The 19,412-nt window shown below is 44.7% G+C and overlaps 1 protein-coding gene across 5 annotated transcripts in view; it reads right to left on the bottom strand.

Annotated features, from left to right (window-relative positions):
* SALL1 (spalt like transcription factor 1) overlaps positions 1-6,803 on the bottom strand; it is a 17,391-nt gene extending 10,588 nt beyond the window's left edge. The window contains exons 1-2 of one of the 5 annotated variants that reach the window (XM_058845930.1): positions 6,583-6,803; positions 3,863-3,955 (exon numbers count right to left, since the gene is read on the bottom strand). In XM_058845930.1, the coding sequence (XP_058701913.1) occupies positions 3,863-3,938 (76 nt within the window). In that variant the 5' untranslated portion in view covers positions 3,939-3,955; positions 6,583-6,803. Of the gene's footprint in view, positions 1-1,763; positions 1,873-3,862; positions 4,003-4,047; positions 4,405-4,779; positions 4,855-6,582 lie in introns of those variants that run through there. The other 4 variants (XM_058845928.1, XM_058845927.1, XM_058845926.1 and 1 more) reach the window with 4 other exon arrangements.
* Positions 6,804-19,412: the final 12,609 nt, after the last annotated feature.

Consider the following 19,412-nt stretch of genomic DNA (forward strand, 5'->3'; position numbering starts at 1 on the left):
TAAAAGCCAGTTATGCAATAAGCACTGGTACAGCTAAATATACAGGAGGGCTTGTCCTCGGGGAGCCAGATGCTACTTAGCATCAAAAAGATAAATAAGGTACAAACTAAAGCATAAATATTTTGCAGCAAGACAAAGATTGGGGTTATGTAGGGGAAACACACACAAAACGGGTCTGAACTAACACTGGATTTAGACAACTTCCACCATATGGGTTTCAGTAATTATTTCTGAATTGCATCTGCATAAGTGATATTTCACAAGGCCCTCTATACCCTGGGCTCACCTTTGGAAAAAAACCCAAGTGTCTGTATCCTGAAGCAGCAGACTGCAGCTACCTCACAAAAAGGCCTGAATATGTAACGAACTAAAAGCAACCTAACTGAGCAGTTCTGTCTCCTGAGCACCCTGTCCTCCAGATCCTACTGAGGAAAGCAGTCATCATTTCTTTTATTTCATGGGCCCAGTAACAATTATGTGGATGATCATAATGCTGCAGCAGGAATTCACCAAAATCCATTATTGACATGAAAAGGCACTGGTTCTGATGAGCCTTTAAAAGAAAGAGCAGTAAATATTTTCTCTTCGTCAAAGTCTAGATGGTTTATTTCTCCAATATAACTTTTGCTGTGGAATATTGCACCCCAAAAATGGTCTTTTACTACTGGGAATGTAATTCCAAGAAAGCGGGAAAAAAAAAAAAATCTAAAATGTCATGAGAGTGGCTGCAGTTATTAACAAAAGGAAATAATCCCACGATCTCTTACCCACTTCCTACCAGTAATTAGTTACTTGTTGAATATAATTTACGCTGCAAGTAATTTCTGCTATTAATCTGAGAGCTAGCTGGTCTGGCTACTCCAATACAAACTTTATCAAAGGTGCACGTACACAGGATTTTACAAGGGTAAACTTACTTATCCATTGATTGCACCAGAAATATATTTTAAGTGGAAAGTCTTCCTGGTGGGAGTAAACTCACTAGCTTTGAACTCGGAAAAAAAAAAAAGAGAGAGTGCGATAAAAAAAAAAAAAAAAAAAAGGCAAACCAAAACATGCTGTTGCAGTCTGAGGAACTTTTTTCCCTATTGATCTTTAGATATGAAACCATAGCAGAAAGTTTTAACAAACCGGAATTCAAATCAGATGCGAGAAATTTTCACGGAGCCACTCTATTGATTCGCTCCAAACACTGCCCAGCAGCACCTTTCTGCAAGTGTCTGCAGAGCCAGCGATGCTCCCCTCGCCTGCACCCTGCGCACGCTGGACATGGATTAGCAAACCTGAATTCACAGTGTGCAAGGAGGAGAAAGAAGCGCTTGGAATTTCCAAGTTTTGTTTTGCAATTTCACAGGCACATAATGCAAACTCGTCCCCGCCGTAGCTCTCCCACCCTGTCTTTCTCAAGTGAGAAGCTGCTGCCAGGGCCGGGGACCCCGGAAAGGCGGGGGTAGCTCTATGCTAATGCTCCTGCAGCGTTCTCAGCCCTGCAGCACCATCACAAAGCACACCTTCTGCGAAACTGACCCAAAACTTATCGTCCGACCGTGCACACCAGCCACAACCCGACACCACGACTAGAGAAGGGAAAAGGGGAGGCTCCTACAGATTTTATACTAGAGCACACTGCTTTTCCTAGGAAACTGGTCGATATTTTTAAAACGGGGTAAACTTCGTCATTCTCTTTTTTAACTTACGATAGCCACCCAAACTAAACAAAAGCTTCACTTCCATGCCATCATTCCAGGCAAGATCCAACTTACTTCAAGGACATCCTTTAGCAACAGGCAGGAAAGCTGCTCAGTTAACATTCCTTTCTCACACTCCCACTGTACTTCATTTGAAAACGATGTGCAAAATCAGATCAAAAGACTAAAAACAGAAGAAAACGGCTACTTTAAAAAAAGATACTTTGAAGTGTTTTTGACCTGTTCCACCAACTAAAAACAAACAAAAAAGATAGCAAACGTCAAAAGATGCAACCATACGAAGTGAAGATGTAAAAAAATCACTCTCTGCTTTTCTTTTCTCTGCTCACTTTAAGAAGTTCCGAATTCTCTCGCAGGAGGCCGATGAAAGACAACCAAAACCTAACGCTTCTCCAACTCCTACTCTAAACTTCCAGCGGAAGTGGGAATAATATCGTAAGAAAAATAAATACGTTTACTGAGATGACAAAGGGTGTTATGATGAGGAAACGGCAAAACTCGAGTACATTCAAAGCTTACAAAACTCAGTTAAAAACCCCAAATGGGCTCTCAGGACCCAAATGACTTTTAAGAAATGTTCCGCGAAGCTCCGCGGAGCCAGTGCTGATCTATTTGCTGGTGTACGAGAAAAGCATCCAGGGGATTTCGGAAGCCGGCTAAATGCTCCCAGAGTAGCACAACACCCCGCAAACTTTCCGCCCGGTTTCCAGGCGCGGAGCCCGGGCCGTGTCCCCGGCGCTGCCGAGAGGCTCGGGCAGGGCGGCCGCTCTGCGGGCCCAGCGCTGCGGGCACCGCCGGGCGCGGAGCGGCCGCGGAGGGTCCCGCTCCGCCGCTGGCCCGACAGGACTCCGCGGGCAGCGCTCTCGGTGCCTCCGAGCGGCGGGCCCGGCCCGGGAGGCGCAGGGGCTCCGCCGCTCCCGCTCCTCCCTTACCTGCCCGCCCGAAGCGCTTCCGCGCCGCCGCGCCCTCCGCACCCGCGGCCGGCGGGTCCCCCTGCGGCCCCCCGGCCCTCGGCCTCTTCATGGCCGCCGGGGCCGGAGCTGCGCTGCGGGGGCAGGGAGCGCTGTCCCGGGCCGCCCGGCACCGCCTCGAGCCCACCACTTGTCGCCCCGCGTCCCGGCACAGGTACGGGCGGAGGCACGTCCCTTCCGCCGGGCTGTGCCGAGCTCCTACGAAATCCCACCGTTCCGGAGGGGAGGGAAAAAGGGAGTAAGAAAGAGGAGAAAAAAAAAAAAAAAAAAAAAAAAAAAGAGAGAGAAAAAGATACTTCACACGCTCCCTCTGCAAATCCTGGCGGACACAAAGCCAGCGTTTATCCCTCTCTTACCGGCTTGGAGGGAAGCGGGAGACGGAAGAAAAAACCAAAAAAAACAAAACCTAAAACCAACAGAAAACACAACCTAGGGAAAGCAAATCGGCTCCCCGCTGCCCGGAGCCTCCGCGCAGCGGCCGCTCGGAGCCCGGCGCGGCGGCGGCAGCTCCCGGGACGGGGCGATCCCCCCGCGGCCCGGCCCGGCGGCGGCAACTTTTCCGCCTCCAGGAAGCCTTTGGTGCCGCCGGAGGCCGGGGCTGCGGGGCTGCGGGGCAGCGTCCTCCGCCCGGCGGGACTGCGGGGGAGCGGGGGGTGCGGGAGCGCTGGGGTCCGCGGGGGGGTGGGGGGAGGGAGAGAAAGTGGGTGCCCGGGGGGGATTTTCCGGCCCTTTCGGGGGGACGGCTCGGGCAGCGTGTGTGGCCGGACGGGGCATCCGTCCCGCGGGGCTACGGGATCAGCCGCCCCACCGCAGCCCCACTTTGTTTCCCAGCTCCGCGGGGCGCGGAGAGAGACGCGGGGGGCGCGGATCCATCTCCCGCGGGCTCGGGATGCCAGACCGCCCCGCTGGGAGAGGGCGGAGGGAAAACATCAAAAAACGGAAAGAGTTTGGAGTTTCGTTAAGAAACAGACGAAACAAAACGCCGAGTTAAAAAAATAAGATAAAACCCAAGAACTTGGACCAAAACCTCAGAAGGATCCCCCCCACACACACATATAACTCCAGGAGATCCTGTTGTCCCGCACCACTGCCCGGCGCGGTTCCGACTCCCCGCAAGGTAAGTTCATCTATTTTGTGTGCGTTTGTGTTAAAATGTGTGCGAGGGAGAGGAGAAGAACTCACCATTTCGCTGGGATAACAAGGCCAGATCGGGATCGGATTGGAAATGCTGAGGCTTCGCCTGCTTCCTCCGCGACATGCTGGCTCAAACATCAGCTGGGGCAGAATAAAAAATTACTAAAAAAAAATCTTCTCAAAATTACGGAAATCGAGCCTCCCCCCCCCAGCCTCCCCGATCCTCCGCGCACCGCGCATGTGTCCTGCTATAATTATGATTATCAATAATGCATTGCGATTAATCATAGAGGGGCTCTTTGAAAGGCGATTGGCACATGGCCAGCTCTATTCAAACCAGCTCGCCTTAATCAATTAGGCGCTGATTTGCTGGAGACCCTTGTCTCTCCGCCGCTCCCACCCAATGAGTCGATCCATGTGGCAGGAGAAGGGGCTGGATTTCCCCAAAGCTGTTTGGATACAGTTTAACCCTCTTAGCAACCAGCTGGAGCTGCATCGCGCCATCCCGGTTACTATAGGAATGTGTCTCCCTTCGCCCCTTCCTCCAGCCCCGACGGGCTCCCCGCGCCTCCCTCCCTCCTTCCCGCAGTTTTGCGCTGCGTTTCACTTTTTTGTCCTTTCTTTTTTTTTTTTTTTTCCTTTTCTTTTTTTTTCCTTTTTTTTTTTTTTTTTTTTTTTGTTAACTCCCCCCGCCTCTCTCGGAGTCCGAACCGGTGGAGGGAGGGCAGGGTGGCCAATAATCGATCGGGGAGGACGCGCGGCTGGGGCGGCCGGCAGGGAGCAGCGGCCCCGCAGCCGGCAAGTGCCGGAGCGGGGAGAGCCCGGCCCCGCTCCGGCGGCCGCCCTGCCGCTCGCTCCGTCCCGCTGCTGCAAAAAAGTTTCTGGTGTTTTTTTTTTCTTGGTTTTGTTGGGTTTTTTGTTGTTTTGGTTTTTTTCCTCCCCCTTCCTCTTGTCCCCTCATTTACAAGTAAAGATCTATTTTGCCCTCTCCCAGGTCTCTCTCTTCCACCGCCCTCATCACTTCTCTTTCCATATATCACGGCCCGAGGGGTGCTGAAAATAGGAAGGGTTTGTTTTTTACCTCACACATTCCCAGGACAATTAGGGCGCCGCTGGGAGCGGCGGGCGGGCCGGGCGGCCGCTCCGCCCCCGCTCAGCTCGGGTTGGCTGTCCCGGCCGTCAGTCCGCCCGGGAGCCCGGGCCGAGCGCCGCCGGCGGGGCCGCGGCCGGGGGCGGGCGGCACGTCCCGCTCCGCGGCCCCGCTCCGCTCCCCCGACCCCCCCTCCCCCGGCTCGCTCCTGACTTTTGTTTCCTCCGGGACGCGGGAGCGACGCGCATCTGCCCGCCGGAGACGGCCGGGCCGCGGAGCCGCGCGGAGCCCGGGGCCGGCCGTGCGCGCAGGCGGAGCCCGCCGGGCCGGGCCGGGCCGGGCCGGGCTGAGGGTGGCCCGGTGGCCGGGCCGGGCCGGGCCGGGCCGGGGGTGGCCCGGTGGCCGGCCCGGGGTCCCTGCGCTCCTCGCCGCCGCTGCTTGTGGCCGGTCCCCAGCGCTGCCGGCGCCGGGACCCTGCGGGCACCGCGCTCCTGGCGCGGGATGCATCGAGCGCCAAACTTTTACTCCCGTGTGTTACTTCCAGAGGAGGAACCTCTCGCAAACAAATGTCACGGTCTCGAAATAAAAAGTATAGCTGCACGGAGGCTACAAACGAGGCTATTTTTAATATCTCGTGCATCCAGCGATACACGTACGCTGTGGGTAAATGGTGGGTGTCCCCCCGAGCTCCGCTCTCCGCGCCCCTCCGCGCGTCACGCTGCTGCGGGCACGGAAAGTTACTCTGGAAAATAAGCTGAACCGGCAGAAGCGGGAGCACAGGCGTTTCTTTCCCTCCACCCTGACCCATCTAGCGCTCTCTCCTCCCACTCCCCCCGCTGGATTATTTACTCTTCTATAGAAGCTACTCCTTTTTCCCGTATTAATATTAACAAACTCTCTGTAAAAGCAAGAGGCTGATCAGATCCAACTCATTTCAATTTCAAATGAGCCGGTAAAGCCTAGAGAGTGAGCGAGAGGAGAAAGGAGAGAGGGACAAATCTTCCCATTCGAGGAACCGGCTTAGTGGCGTTTTCTTCTCGTTATTAAACGAAAGAGATTGTAAAACGTTTATCGGTAAGGGTGGGGGGAAGAAAAACAGCCGCAAAAACCAACCAAACAAACGCATACGAACCGAAAAATCCTCCCAGGTGCCACTCCAGCATTTAGTCAGCGTTGCAAAGTGGTCACTGACGCTTCTTTTCATTTCTGCACAGGGCGAGCCCCCTCCCTCCCCGCAGCATTCGGTACAGTAGATTTTGAGAAAAAGACAAACGAAGCTATCAGCGGGGATGATGTTGAAGAATGAAGATAATAATGTTGCTATAGGTGGTACTTCACATGACATTATTTTTCACTGAATATTTAAAGAGATGTTTCGGCAGAGATGGATACACTCAGCACAGGCTGTCACCCTCCGTACCCTGAGACAGTGGGAAAGAAACCGAACCTGAACGCACAGAAACGCACTCCTTACTCACTGCTAGCCACACGTAGATGCACACAAAATACCCACGCCGATCTATTTGCACATTTATGCCTGTATTTCTAACTGTATCAATCACTCCATTAGCTTCCTACAGTTTCTAAGCTAGACGATCTCCCAAAATTATTCGCGTTCACAATTTCATTATACTTTTGCCGATTAAGCTTGAGTCAAATTTCCCCAGATGCGCAGTACCTTTGCTTCGTGGCTGGAAAAAGGCGGCCGTGGACAGGTAATTAAAAAGCAACAACAGCAACAACAAGACGAAAAAGAGTGGCTTAAAGAAAAAGAAATTAATTTGGAGAAATTAAGTTTTACAACTTTTTTTTTCGTTTCTCTTCTTCTCGCTAGTGTTAGAGCGGCGCCTGGTATTTCATCCAAGACCGATTGATTATTTATTGTTTGTTTTCCTCTCCTTCGCTGGGGGCCGGGAGGGGTGGGGAATGGGTGGGGGCAGAGCAGCAGTGCCAGGGCTAGAGAAAAATCGGTCTTTATTGTTGTTGATAGCAATACATCAATTAAACGTCATTGTCTCTAACAGAAGTTGTGAGAGTTCACAAGCGTAAATACTCTGATCCCGGGTTTTCCCTCTCGATGCTCCGAATGACAGTGACATATTTTTCCCTCCCCGCCACACCTTGGAGGGTTTTTTTTCCCCTCTCGGATTATTCTTTTTAATGGAGGTGGGAGGCTTTCTAATGTGCTTCAATGCAAATCAGCCTGGCTGCAAGACACCCGTGGTGGGGATCGATCTCCAGTTCATTGAGATGAGCACTGAAGGGAGATGGTAAACAGGGGATAATTTGCAGTTCATTCTGCTGAGAGACGATTCCAATGAGATGCATCACACTAGGCTGGATTATTGTTATTCAGGTTTGCGATCAGACGCGACACCCTTAGCACGACGGAGTTAAAAGCTGCGCGATCCCCTCCTAGTTACGAAACACTTTAATAGCGATCGGGGGGTGCGGGGGGAAGCAATTGATTTGGTGTTTTGTGCCCGTGACCCCCGAGCCCCGAGCCCGAGCGGAGCGGGGCGGGCGCGGCGGCGGCAGCCGAGCCTCGGGCCAGCCCAACCTGCGGCTCCGCTGCCCCGCACGGAGAGCGCTGCCCGCGCCGCTCGCACCTCCACCCTGCCAAAATACCCGCTTCCCTCCTAGCAGGGCGCTTGGCCTTCTGTTTAGGGAGCTTTTTGCTCTCCTTCTCTTCCTCGTTTTCTGTGTTCTCTGTTTGCCTCGATTTTAGCTGGAAAAGCCACACTTCGCTGGAGTTCCGAGCGGCGCTCCAGCTGACCTCGCAAGCTCGCCGTTTGTCAGCTAGCACAGGTTACATATATTTTAGAAATGTGTGTAATTAGGGGCTTCCAGATGCTGCAGTCAGCTGGGAACTTGGCTTTATGCTCCGATATATAATAAACTTTTGAGACAGTCCTGGGGCACAGCTACCCCGGGGCGGCCAGCACCAGCTCTCCGGAATTGTTTCATTATCAATAGCCTGGATCACGCTATTCACTATGGACATTGCGAGTCCTGTGACTGTGTGGGTTTAGGTATGACTACTTAGTGGGCATGTTGTCAGCTTTCCCCTTCCTTGCTCTCTCCTGACGGCTTTTTTTCTTATTTATTTTTTTTCCCCCCCCATTTTTAATGGTAATTCTCCAGGGGGAAGAAAGAGAAAAAAAAAAGAAAAAAAAAGGGAGGGAAGGAGGAGGGGGCACCAGAACTGAATCCTTCGCCATTATTACTGACAACTAATAATTGATCATTGCTCACAAGCACAAGCTTTTACGCGCATAATTGAATCGTAAGCAACATGGGTTTAGTGAAAGGAAAAAGGAAAAAAAAAAAGATAGAGGGAAAGAACCTCTCCCTTTCTCTCCCCTAAATCCCAGAGAATCGCAGTGATGGGGACTCCTCCGCCCCCGAGATAAAAATGACTAATGCCATAACCAGCCAAGGTGGGATTATTTAATTCAAGTCTTTCTTTACACATTTGCTGCCTTTTGTTTGACCCGATGGCTGGCAAATTTTTACACCTAGCTGTCCCTTTTGAGTTTATTGATGAAGGTGCTTCTGAAATGATTATCAGGAGATTTATAGCCATCACTACCCACCTACGGGAAAAGTAGTAAAATCAATCCCTCAATCAATCAGACCCCTCTGTGCATATCTTTTTAATCTGCTCTTTTAGCTGTTTTATTACAACACGAGCATTAAATATGTTTGTTTCAAATTTAACACGAATGCCTCCGAAGGACTCTGTCAATTTAGACATAAATCATGAAGTAAACAAGCTGGATGGAAAATTCTCTCACTCGGGCAAGAATGTTAAAACCCAAGGAGTAAAAACATTCTCCTGCACCAGTGTGCAGTCTTTTGTATGTACAGCGCACAAAGCAGGAAAACAATAAACATAAAGATAAATAGCAACACTGCAAAAGATTTCCATGCACTTTTACAGGATTAGAGAGTGCTAGTAATTACAAATACCTTCACACCCTAAAAATGTCCATCATTATTTCCTTTAATATCTTTTTATATATATATATCTCAGAATGTCTTCTTTCCTGTGTTAAAAAAATAACTTTTTTTTTCAATTAAACACCGTACACTTGAGAAAGTGTCTTGATTCTTGATTCCAACATTATTATTGATCCCAAAGTATCACTCTATCCTTTATATGCCTTTTTTGGGGGTTAAAAAATAAATTAGAGGGTATTTCAGGTAGGCTGCTTATGTCAGTGATTTGTTACACAGTGGTCATCAGGTATGGACAGAGTGAATCTGTAAGTTCTATCGAGAACCAAGATTTTTATTTGATGCCACAGGGGAAGTTTTCTCTGCAAGCCACATGCCTTTGCATCCCAGTTTAATTTTTTTTTAATATCCTAGTGTATCACAACCATATAAAGCCACCATGTGGCTCCACCAGAAAACCAGAAGTTTAGAAATGAAGTGACAGAGATTTTTCCAGCCTTAAATTAAAAAGAAAAAAAAATAAAACCCATTCTGAGCTACAAAGACATCTTTCAAAGACATACTGTAATGTCTCTCAGCACAGAAAAAAACTCTGGATAGGACAAGGGAAAAAAAGGGCACAGAAATATGAATTACGTACATGTCAAAAGAAGAGTCATGAATAATTACATCTGATATCAGATGATGAGACATAACCTGCAATAGCAGCCAACAATTCCTCCAAACATCCTGTTTTAAGGAAAGAGCCTTTATGCAGTAGGAAAACTTCACAGTTTCCGTCGCTGTTCATCCGGGTATCCATTAATGGGAGTCTTAATGTCAATTTTTAATAAAACATTATTGTTATAATTTCTTTGTCATGGCACTATTTAAAATAGTATAAAATATGAAAATGGGAGTGATTTAAAAGCAAATGAAGTAGCAGGACCAAAGGATGTATTTTCCAGGATATATTTAGGGAAAAACATGTGTTCTTAGAAAAAGTGTTCCCTTAGGATCTGCTTACCTTCAAATTAAAATTACACAAAAATTCTGTACTCTGTCAAAATATAAACACTAGGGCAAAATTTTACATGAATATTTTCTCTGAAATAGAAGCTACAGACGATTTCTACAGGGTACTCATCGAACGAAGTAAGACCTGTTGTCACAAAAAGATTTACACTGCAAATCAGAGTTACAAAGTACACATGTGTATTTACATTTTAATGTTTCATTTTAAACTGAAACCTCAGGGGGAAGGCTGCCTGTAGAATCCCAAATTTCTTGCCTAATGAAATGAACCTTACAACTCCTCTCCTTTTCATGACGTATTTTTGATTCGAATACAGTGGAAGTATTTGTAAGTACATACATTTTGTTTGCATAATATTGAGGTACCCTGATCAATGCATGGTGTTTACAACGTGAAAATTGTCATGCTCTCTGCATCAACACAAGGAGCTGGCCTGGCAGCAGCTAGTTGCAATAAAGTAAATGCCTCATGAATAATGTCCTGCTTTCCATGCCTGAGCTAAGCAGAATCCTCCCCATCCACCTTTTGCCCCCAGTTTGGGCCAGCCTGTTAAAAGAACCGGTCTGCAGTTGTGCTGTGCAGAACACAGCTCTCTGAGTGCTGATATGTTTGCTCACAGACTTGCACATGCACTGTCTGGGTCCTGTGGGGAGCCCGTTTCCTCATGGAGCAATCTGATCCCCAGCCACATTTTTGCAGTTTTCTTTTCTTTTCTTCCCATTAATGATCATATAATGTTCAGATACCTACCTCAAAAGGTAACTCCAGGAGTTTCTGATTTCTTAGAAAAATTCCTCAGCAGAAAAGAGAGTTGAGTACTGAGCTGCCAGCCAGCTCCACTGAACTATCAGCAGATACTACATCAGTGACCCAGAAAGAGCCTTGAAAAGTACTGCTTCATAAACCCAAGATCACACAGTTATCACCTAGAAAATGAGACTCACAGTTTCCTTTCCTTACGTAAGAAAAGCTCAAATAACGAGATTCAAAGAGCAATCCTCACAAAGAGACTTAAAAGACCCTTCCTCAGAAATCCAGAAACCAGATTTGGGGTTAGAAAAATTGTTTCCATCCTTCATATGCTTTATATAGTAAGCCTGGACTTTCATCCTGCTGTACAAGCCATGTCTTGAATCTCACCCTGAGTTACGTATTCTGTGTTTCAGTCCTTCTTCACAGAACTTCAAATTCCCTCTCAAATGCAATATCCAGGGCTGCAGAACATGTCTATTTACATCCTTAAGCAGCTTTCTGCAGACTAGCTGGCTCTCCCCAGGACTGCACACAATCATTAAGCTCTTCTGAGCTCGCTCCTTGCCAGTGACACCCTAGAAGTACTGCTTGAATGAGAATTTAAAGCTTGAATAGGTTTTAGATAATACTAAAGACATGTGGTGCAAAAATCATACATGCAAAGATAAATGTAGCCCCAGTTTGTAATGGTTCAGCAATTCAACTGCTTGTCATGCACTGCAACAGGCAAAACGAAAGAGGGAGAATAGTACTTGAATATGAGGCAACATGGCACATTTAGGAACCACACCAAAAAACAGTGCTTATTCTGCTTCCATTTGTAAATTACTTCATTTACGCACTTCTGAGACCACGAAGAGACACTTTTCTTTTCCTCAGAAGCTTGCAATGTAAGTGTCCAATCCAAAACATCATCAGTGTCACTCATCCTTGCAGGAAGCAGAGCATTGGCAGCACAGCATGAGAATGTTTCAGTCCAGAACAGCACATGAGTGAATGTGGAGCAGGGGCTGGCTGTGGTGATCACACCTGTTTGTGACCAGGGTTCCTCCCTGCCCTGTCCCACCAGCACAGCCGGGGCAATGGGCACGGGGGCTGTGCCAGGCTCTGCCATTGGCACAAACGTCTGCACGACAGCCCCGCCAGCAAGGGATGGGGATCTCCTGCATGGGGCAACAATGCGTGGTACAGTAACTTCTTAAGCTGTTCCAGCTGTTTGCAAATAAAATATGTGTCTAAGCCCCCAGTCTATACAAACTGATTTCTGAGAGGAGCTGTATTTGTGTGAGCGTGCCAGATCAGGGCCATTACTAACTGCAGAGGAGCATAAACAACTGCTGGAGAGAGAAGAGATTTAGAGGAGGCACCAGTGACAATTATTAGCATGTAAATCCCATACCTCTTAGTGAGAACTCTCTTGTTAACATGTTTAGTAGACAGTTGCACACCTTTGCACTCCCATATTTTAAAGCTTGAAGTCACTTGCACTGTCTCTCAAGTTTACTCAGCCTGGCTTCTTCTGCAGTTGAAGCAGCTTCCATTTTCACACTGCACAAAAGCACAAGCCATGCCATAATACATAAGAATAACAGTTTAATGGAAACATAGAGCCAAATTCATTGTAAATGTACTGAATTAAGTGGAATTAAAGAAAGGATAAATATGGTCCATTCCCTCCTCCAGCTTCAGTAGTGTCCTCTCCAACACTGTACATAAAATCTCACGACACAATAACATTGCTGTACTCTGTGCAAACAGGATCATTTGCTTACTCTTTGTTTCACTCCTAGAATTTTCAAATAGCAAAATTCATTTTCAGGCAGCACTGTTCTCAAAGGGCTGCCAGCCCTCCTACTCCTTTGCCCCGCTGCTGACAGATTGCTCTAAAGTGGGACAAGACCTGCCCATGTCCAGCAATGGTCACACTGAGCAGAAGCCATAATTAAACCCAGTGCAAAGGTAAAAAGCGAGATGGATGTGAGCCTAAGGGGGGAGAGACAGGTACATCTGCATCCCGGGCCAGCACTGCCACCACCAGCCCCCAGAGCAGCAGCTGCCCAGGGCTGCAGAATGTTCAGTAACACTTTCTTGTGCTAGAGACTGTGCCTTGTGAGGGGCCTACCTTTAATGTTCTGCCTAGAGCAACAAAATCCGCTAACGGGTGCTGGTTGCCACATTCAGGGGAGCCTGCAGGAGCTGCTTGCTGCAGGCTGGGAAAGCACTCACTGCTTCTCCAAGCAAAGCAACTGTGACATTTTAGGAGTACAGCCCCTTAAACCACCTGTTCAAATCTGCTAATCACAGGTAATCTTGGCTCTTCATGGGGATTACTCAAAGACAATAAAAATATTAAAAAACAAAGATAAAAACTGTTACAGGTAATTGGCATCCATTTTTTTGTGCTGTCACGTTATAATTTTTGCAATAATTTTAACCAATAACGCACTCAGTTCTCAAGGGATTGACTCTCTATTCAGAAATTAGCTGTGGAATTTGCTTTGCATTTCTTATTATTCTGCTTTCTTATTGTCATTCTCAGAGAATCAAGCAAAGTGATAAGTGGAGGTCTAGAAACAGCCGAATTTAATCTGGATTAATTACACAAAATATATCTGTCCTGGAAGTGTATCTGCTTTTAAGGAATTATATATATATCACCACAGAGAATACAACATTCTGCACTTGAAACCTTGGCACATATCGACAAGATTATATTAATGTCAGTGGAGAAAGCTGACATTGTTGGATACCGCTTGGAAATGTGCATGTTGTAAAGCTGGGAAAAAAAGCTACAAAATTTGAACTTAATTGAAAATACTTTCATTTTATAGCAAACCATATTGTAGATGTTTACATTGTATTCAATAAATATTAGCCATAAACCCTAATTTAACCCCTGATTTTGTTAGATTCAAGATTTTTGGAAAATCCAGGTGTCATCCCAAGCTTTGTGCCCTTTTAACTGTCATTCCTAGCCCCCATTTAGGTAGGCAAGTCCTCAGTGGTGTGGCCACAGTCAAGGGCCAAAACTGCCTTGGAGGCTCTTGGACTCAGTGTCTGTTTTGCTTGTGGATCCCATGGTTTCCATCCAGGAGGTTTGTGTGTAGAGCTCGTAAAACCTTAGAAGAATACAAAGGATATTTTGTAAAGTTTCCCTAGAAGCATCTTTTTCAAGCCATGTGATGTTGCTGGAGAGGGATTTAACCTGTCCAAATAAAACCAGTTGCACTTTTCAATGCATAGAGCACAAATTCATCAAGTGGCTGAGCTGTGATGTGTTCTAGGTTCCTGGAAAGTGAAAGGTTGGATCAGATGATCTTTTGAGGTCTCTCCCAGCCATTCTATGGACAGGGCAATATGATTTTACATGGAGCTATGTTATTCACACACTTGATGCTTTATTATATCTTTCAAAATGAAATAATCAATATAATTTGGGCTTTATTGCTGAAAGAATGAAATTGCTTGACTGACACATGATAGTGAACTAATGACATTAGAAGCTCTGGCTCTTTCATTTATCTTTCACTGTGAAAACAGGGAAAAAAAAATCTGGATTTGTTCTGAACAAAATTGCAATACTGCAGGCTAAAACTTTTCTTCTCAATCTAAAAACTTTCCTTCTCAATTTAAATTCCTTTTAAATTGTTATGCTTTACAAACTTCCAAATGGGATTCTAATTGTTGACAGACATTTTACATTACATGTGTCTATCACTTTGATTTAATATGCATTTTCAATGAAATTTAAAAAAGGCCTCTAAGGTGGCAATTTAACAGCAAGACATGCTGTGAATTTTAGATATAAAAAAATATCTAGTTTTCAAGGGTTTTTGTACATGTGAAAATGGCCCTCCAGAAAAAAATAAAAAAAAAAACCAGAGAATGTCTGTATGGCTGAGTTATCAGAAGCTAAATATCTCCAAGAACATTACCTACTGTTTTAATCAATCACAGCCATCAGAGGCAAACCAGGTTTTACATTTATGCAGCTTTTCAGTAGTGCACTTCAAAAAGTATTAACCATAAAAGAAATAGAATGTATTTGGAAATCCTATGTCTGGTTTATTACATCTCATGACCTGATTTAATTTTCTTCTACAGAAAACCCACATTGAAATGTCTGTAAGTAATAGGTGCTTGTTGTCAACGTTGATAAGAGGCATTTGAAAGGAATGCCAAATGTATTGTGAAAGATAGGAGCACAGCAGCTTTTCTGTGTCCCTAAAAGAGTGGAAACCAAACTTAGGGGAGCACACAACTACAGAACAGACCTGTTCTAGATCGTGCCTGCTTTTGAAATCATCAGAATTGTAGTTAATGTTTCAACCCTAAGCTATAGACATTGACAGCACAGTGGGAACAATCCTCTAACTTAAATTTTTTAAACCAAAATATTCACTACTTTTAAATTCTTGCATTTTCTTCATAACATTAAAAAAAAAAACCAACAACATCTTGGGCTTGGCTTATTTTATATAAATAGTTTTAGATATCTTGTTTAAGAGGTCCTGCAGGGTGTCCCAAAACCTATACTTGATGGCAAGAATAAACATTCATTAAACTTCAAAGGCTGCCAAAAAGCCTAGTTATTTTTATTTAGGGGAATCATTTAAATTAATCCTTCAGCTTGTGTATAAAATATGTAATGTAATCCATTTCTATGTCTCCAGCTTCAAGTCACACAGGAAAAAAAAAAATACTGCTTTACTAATGTTTTCTGTTTTGAAAAACTGGGGAAAAAATAAGACTTCATATACTTTTGAAAAATTCTATCTTAGTGATGTTAAGAAGTAAATATTATAATACACAACTGTGTACTTACATCTCTGTGTAACTGCTGTTAAACCTACACACACAATGGAGTTCTTCAGTGGGAGCAGTAAAAGCAGATTTTATATTTGTGTGTGTGTATATATATCTGTAATTTTTTTTTAACAAAAAAATAAATTTTTTTGAAAGGCTTTCTGCTTTACCACCCCAACTCAGCTGAGTGCTGCTGTGCTGCAGAAAACTCACAGTCACCTTTGTAGCAGATCTTTTTTTGCTGAGGCCATCTTAAAATTTGGGAGAAACCTTAGTATGATGAAGAGCTTGGTTTAAAATTATTTTTTACTTTAAAATGAATACACTCTTCATCTGAAAGAAGCATGTAGAGAGTACTGTGTCAGATGCACAGAGGAAAAAATAAAAGGAGGGAGAAGCTCAGCTATTGTAAATCACTGTAATGCCACTGAGGCCAATTTAGACTAGCTGAGGTTGTAGCCTAATATTTGTGCTGAAATGTTGCAGCTATAGCTGTATCCCTGAGCTGTATAAATATTTGTTGAAAGCTGACTGTTAGGGTGCAAGGGGTGGATTGCTCATCAGCAAATAGTGAGGCCCTTGTCTTTTCACCTTTCTTAAGGAAACCTTCCCCTTCTGAGGGCTGGGAATTTTGACTGGGTACATGTATGATCCTTCTTACTTTGTGCATGAGTTATTCCGTGTGCAGTGGAACAGGAATTTCCATCTGGACTTTTGAACTTGCACCCGCCTGAGTGTCCGGCCCTGATTCATGCCATGCACTGTACATGAATGACCAGCAATGTTTACAAAATGAATTAGCTTGACTCCAACTCTCCAGCCAGAAAGTAATCAAAGTGAAGAGCCAAGCTATTTCTGAAATTCCAGCTTCCCTAGCTAGTAACTGCATTCTCTGTCTCGCTAGTCAGGGTATTAATGTAAAATGTACATGTTCTATACTGGAGGACAATTAATAACAGCAGTGACTCTGAGCAGTCGACAAACATTAACTATTCCACCCCCAAACTGCTCCTGTGTGGTGGGCAAGTCCGACTGCAGCACATGGTACAGAGAAAAAAAAAGTGAAAATAGCTATATCAGGAAGTGATTATTCTATGAGTTTTAGTATGTCGTTTTTTGTTCTTTCTTCCCTCATATGAAATTCCAGTTAACAATTTTATTTCACTTCTTTTGAATGAAAACATGCATTCATTGACATATGCAGGAATCTTCTTATGCAAATATTTTTAGTAGGGCTACTCATAACTGGTATCCCAAAAATCTTGAAAGCTTTGATTTATCTTCTTGTCAACCATCCCAATTTAAGCATTTAGGAACTGCAGAACTATCTTCAGAATAATCTCATCCTATAAAATACATCAGCCTTTGCTAAATTTAATATTGTTATGAAAGAAGACAAAGTTACCTGATACATTTTGTTTGGGATGGTCTGAAACTCAAAATGTATCATTGAAATTTCCCTCTGAAAAAAAGCCCCCTTGATCTGAAAAACCCACACCATAGAAAGCTGGAGATGTCTCAGAGCCAAATTGTCTGCTCCTGTAAACGGTCAGAGCTCCACAGAAGGGGGATATGAAATAAGGCTCTGTTGATTTTACAGCAGAGCATCTGAAGCACTTCTCCTGCCCTAGCCAGTTTAGAGCAAAATTAAAAGAAAAATAAACCCCAATTAGCATGTGAGCTCTTCACTGGCAAATTGGCATAACTCCACTGGATATCTGACTTAGGCAGTTATCAGGACTTACCACCAAGAAGATCTGGGCCAGGGTATTTTAATGGTGATTTCATGTGGGTGGGAGAGAGCCCAATTCTTCATCCTTATTCAGGCTGAAAACCAGGAATGCACTACAGAGCTATAGATCAGCTGAGAAATTGATTGCTTGCAGGGAGGGAGGCTAAAGTGGCTCAGTTATTCCAAAATTAGCAACTGCTAATGTGTATATAGGAGTGTATAGCTCAGGCCAAATGACAAGTGAATACTGTCCAATAGCTCCCCACCTATATCATACCTTCATCTAGACCCTGGTCACTTATTTCCAGAATAAACTAGCAAATACAGGACTGATAAATGAAAAATTTCTGAATAAGATAGCTTGGCAGGATATCTTAAACATTACCTAAAAAAACAGAGGTTAATAAATAGTTAAATTTAGCTGTAGCTTGTCTTAAGTAGTTTGAACATAAGTCAATATTTTCGTCTTTTGTTGTCTCAGGATTTCTACAGGAGCAGAGAGAATTTCATCAATGATTTCTCTATACTTTATAGCATTATGCCTTTGTACTATTATCCATCTGTACCCTTATCTAACATGTTATCAACTGTATGAAAATAACCAGCAGTCCCTTCAGCCCACAGCAAGTATCAATAGGAAGAATGACAGTGGCTAGTTTGCACACTTGAAATGGTTTATTTGTTGCAATCCTGTGCACAAGATGTTTATCAGTAAGCACCAGACAGCCATGCAGAAGAAGGAGCCTTAATTCTGTCTGAGACAGCCTCTTATTGCTATTGATAGTTAGCATCAGTGTCCAGTCTGAGAAATGGAAGTGCTGCAGGCAACTTCAGTCAAGACACCCTATTGATCTACTGCTTCCTCTGCGTCCCTGAAGCTAGAGAAGAAAAATAAAAGGGGAGGAAAAGCTCGCTGTATAAGGGGCAATGCAGCAGTCTATGTCTTGCCATCATTCAAAGGGGTGTGTATGTGCATGGATATTCCTGATATTCAGTACCTTAGACAACTGTAAATCACCTGCACAGCCATGATAAATATAAATGTCAATGTGTTGGAAATGTCCTTTATATAAGAGGTGTCACTAGAACTACATTTTTAGCATGAAACATTTTTTCTGCTTTTTATTTTTCATTGACTTATTGTGCTTCTGTTATATCCTGTCTAACACAATCAATCTAAAGCATAATATCTGAGAGTCCTATTCATAAATAATACATATTTGGGTCATTTTCATTTGTATCCTACAATGAAGATTTACAAGCCAGAAACAAAACAAGAAACAATGTGTGGAATGCTCTTATTCAGTGGATAAGAATATATTACTGTGATCAATTAATCTGCTTTTCTCTGCATTAGGTGGACATCTTTATGGTGCATCCATAAGGGTTTATAACTTGGGAGAGACAGAATCAGCTCTAAGGCTCTAAGATAAAATGCCTCTACTCAGAAAAAAGAAACTTTTCCAAAGTTTTTGCTTGGTCGAGGCTTTTTTTTCCCCCCATCGTTGTTGTTCTTGTTGTTTTCCAATGGGAAATGTGCTGATTTTGGCAAACACAACCACAGCAACCACTTTTTGATCAACATAGTGTGTTGCTCTGCCCTACATTCTACCTCTCACATTAAATGAAACAAAAAAATTGCTACAATAATTCTGGGGATTTTCATAGTGCTTTTCATCCTAGGAGAGTCCCATTTTACTACAAACCATGCAATTCATTCTACAGGATGGAAGACTGACACACAAAAAGGTCTCAGCTCAGTTTTTAGGGCCAAAAATTACTAGGCAAAATTAATTAAAAAGAAATAAAATCTGTGCACAGAAATACAGGAGCAACAGGAGAGTTGAAAGGAAGATTTCAATTGGCAGTGGTTTTCAGTACAATAACCTGCAGCCCCCAGTGCAGGAGGACTGGGACTCTGATCTCGGGCCATGGCAGAGGAGCAGCACTAATGGCCTGGATGGCCTTCAATTCTACCTGCACAGAAAGGAGCAAAAAGCAGTGAGTTAAAATCAGCCAGAGCTACTTTAGGAAGCAAAGTCAGAACATCCAAGGACTTTGCAAGCAGTGTAAACCTTTGGGGAAAAGCGGGGGTGAGTGGTGGCAATGGGGACAAGGCTGGTGGCTGCCACAGTCCCCGCTTGCCTTGGAGGGGCAGGCCAGGCTCTGCTCAGACTCTGTGCCTCAGAGTGGGTTATTGCAGGCGTTTTTCAAATCTGGAAATTTGCTACAAGTGCATCTC

Source organism: Poecile atricapillus, chromosome 10 (genome assembly GCF_030490865.1).
Source record: "Poecile atricapillus isolate bPoeAtr1 chromosome 10, bPoeAtr1.hap1, whole genome shotgun sequence".
NCBI lineage: Eukaryota > Metazoa > Chordata > Aves > Passeriformes > Paridae > Poecile > Poecile atricapillus.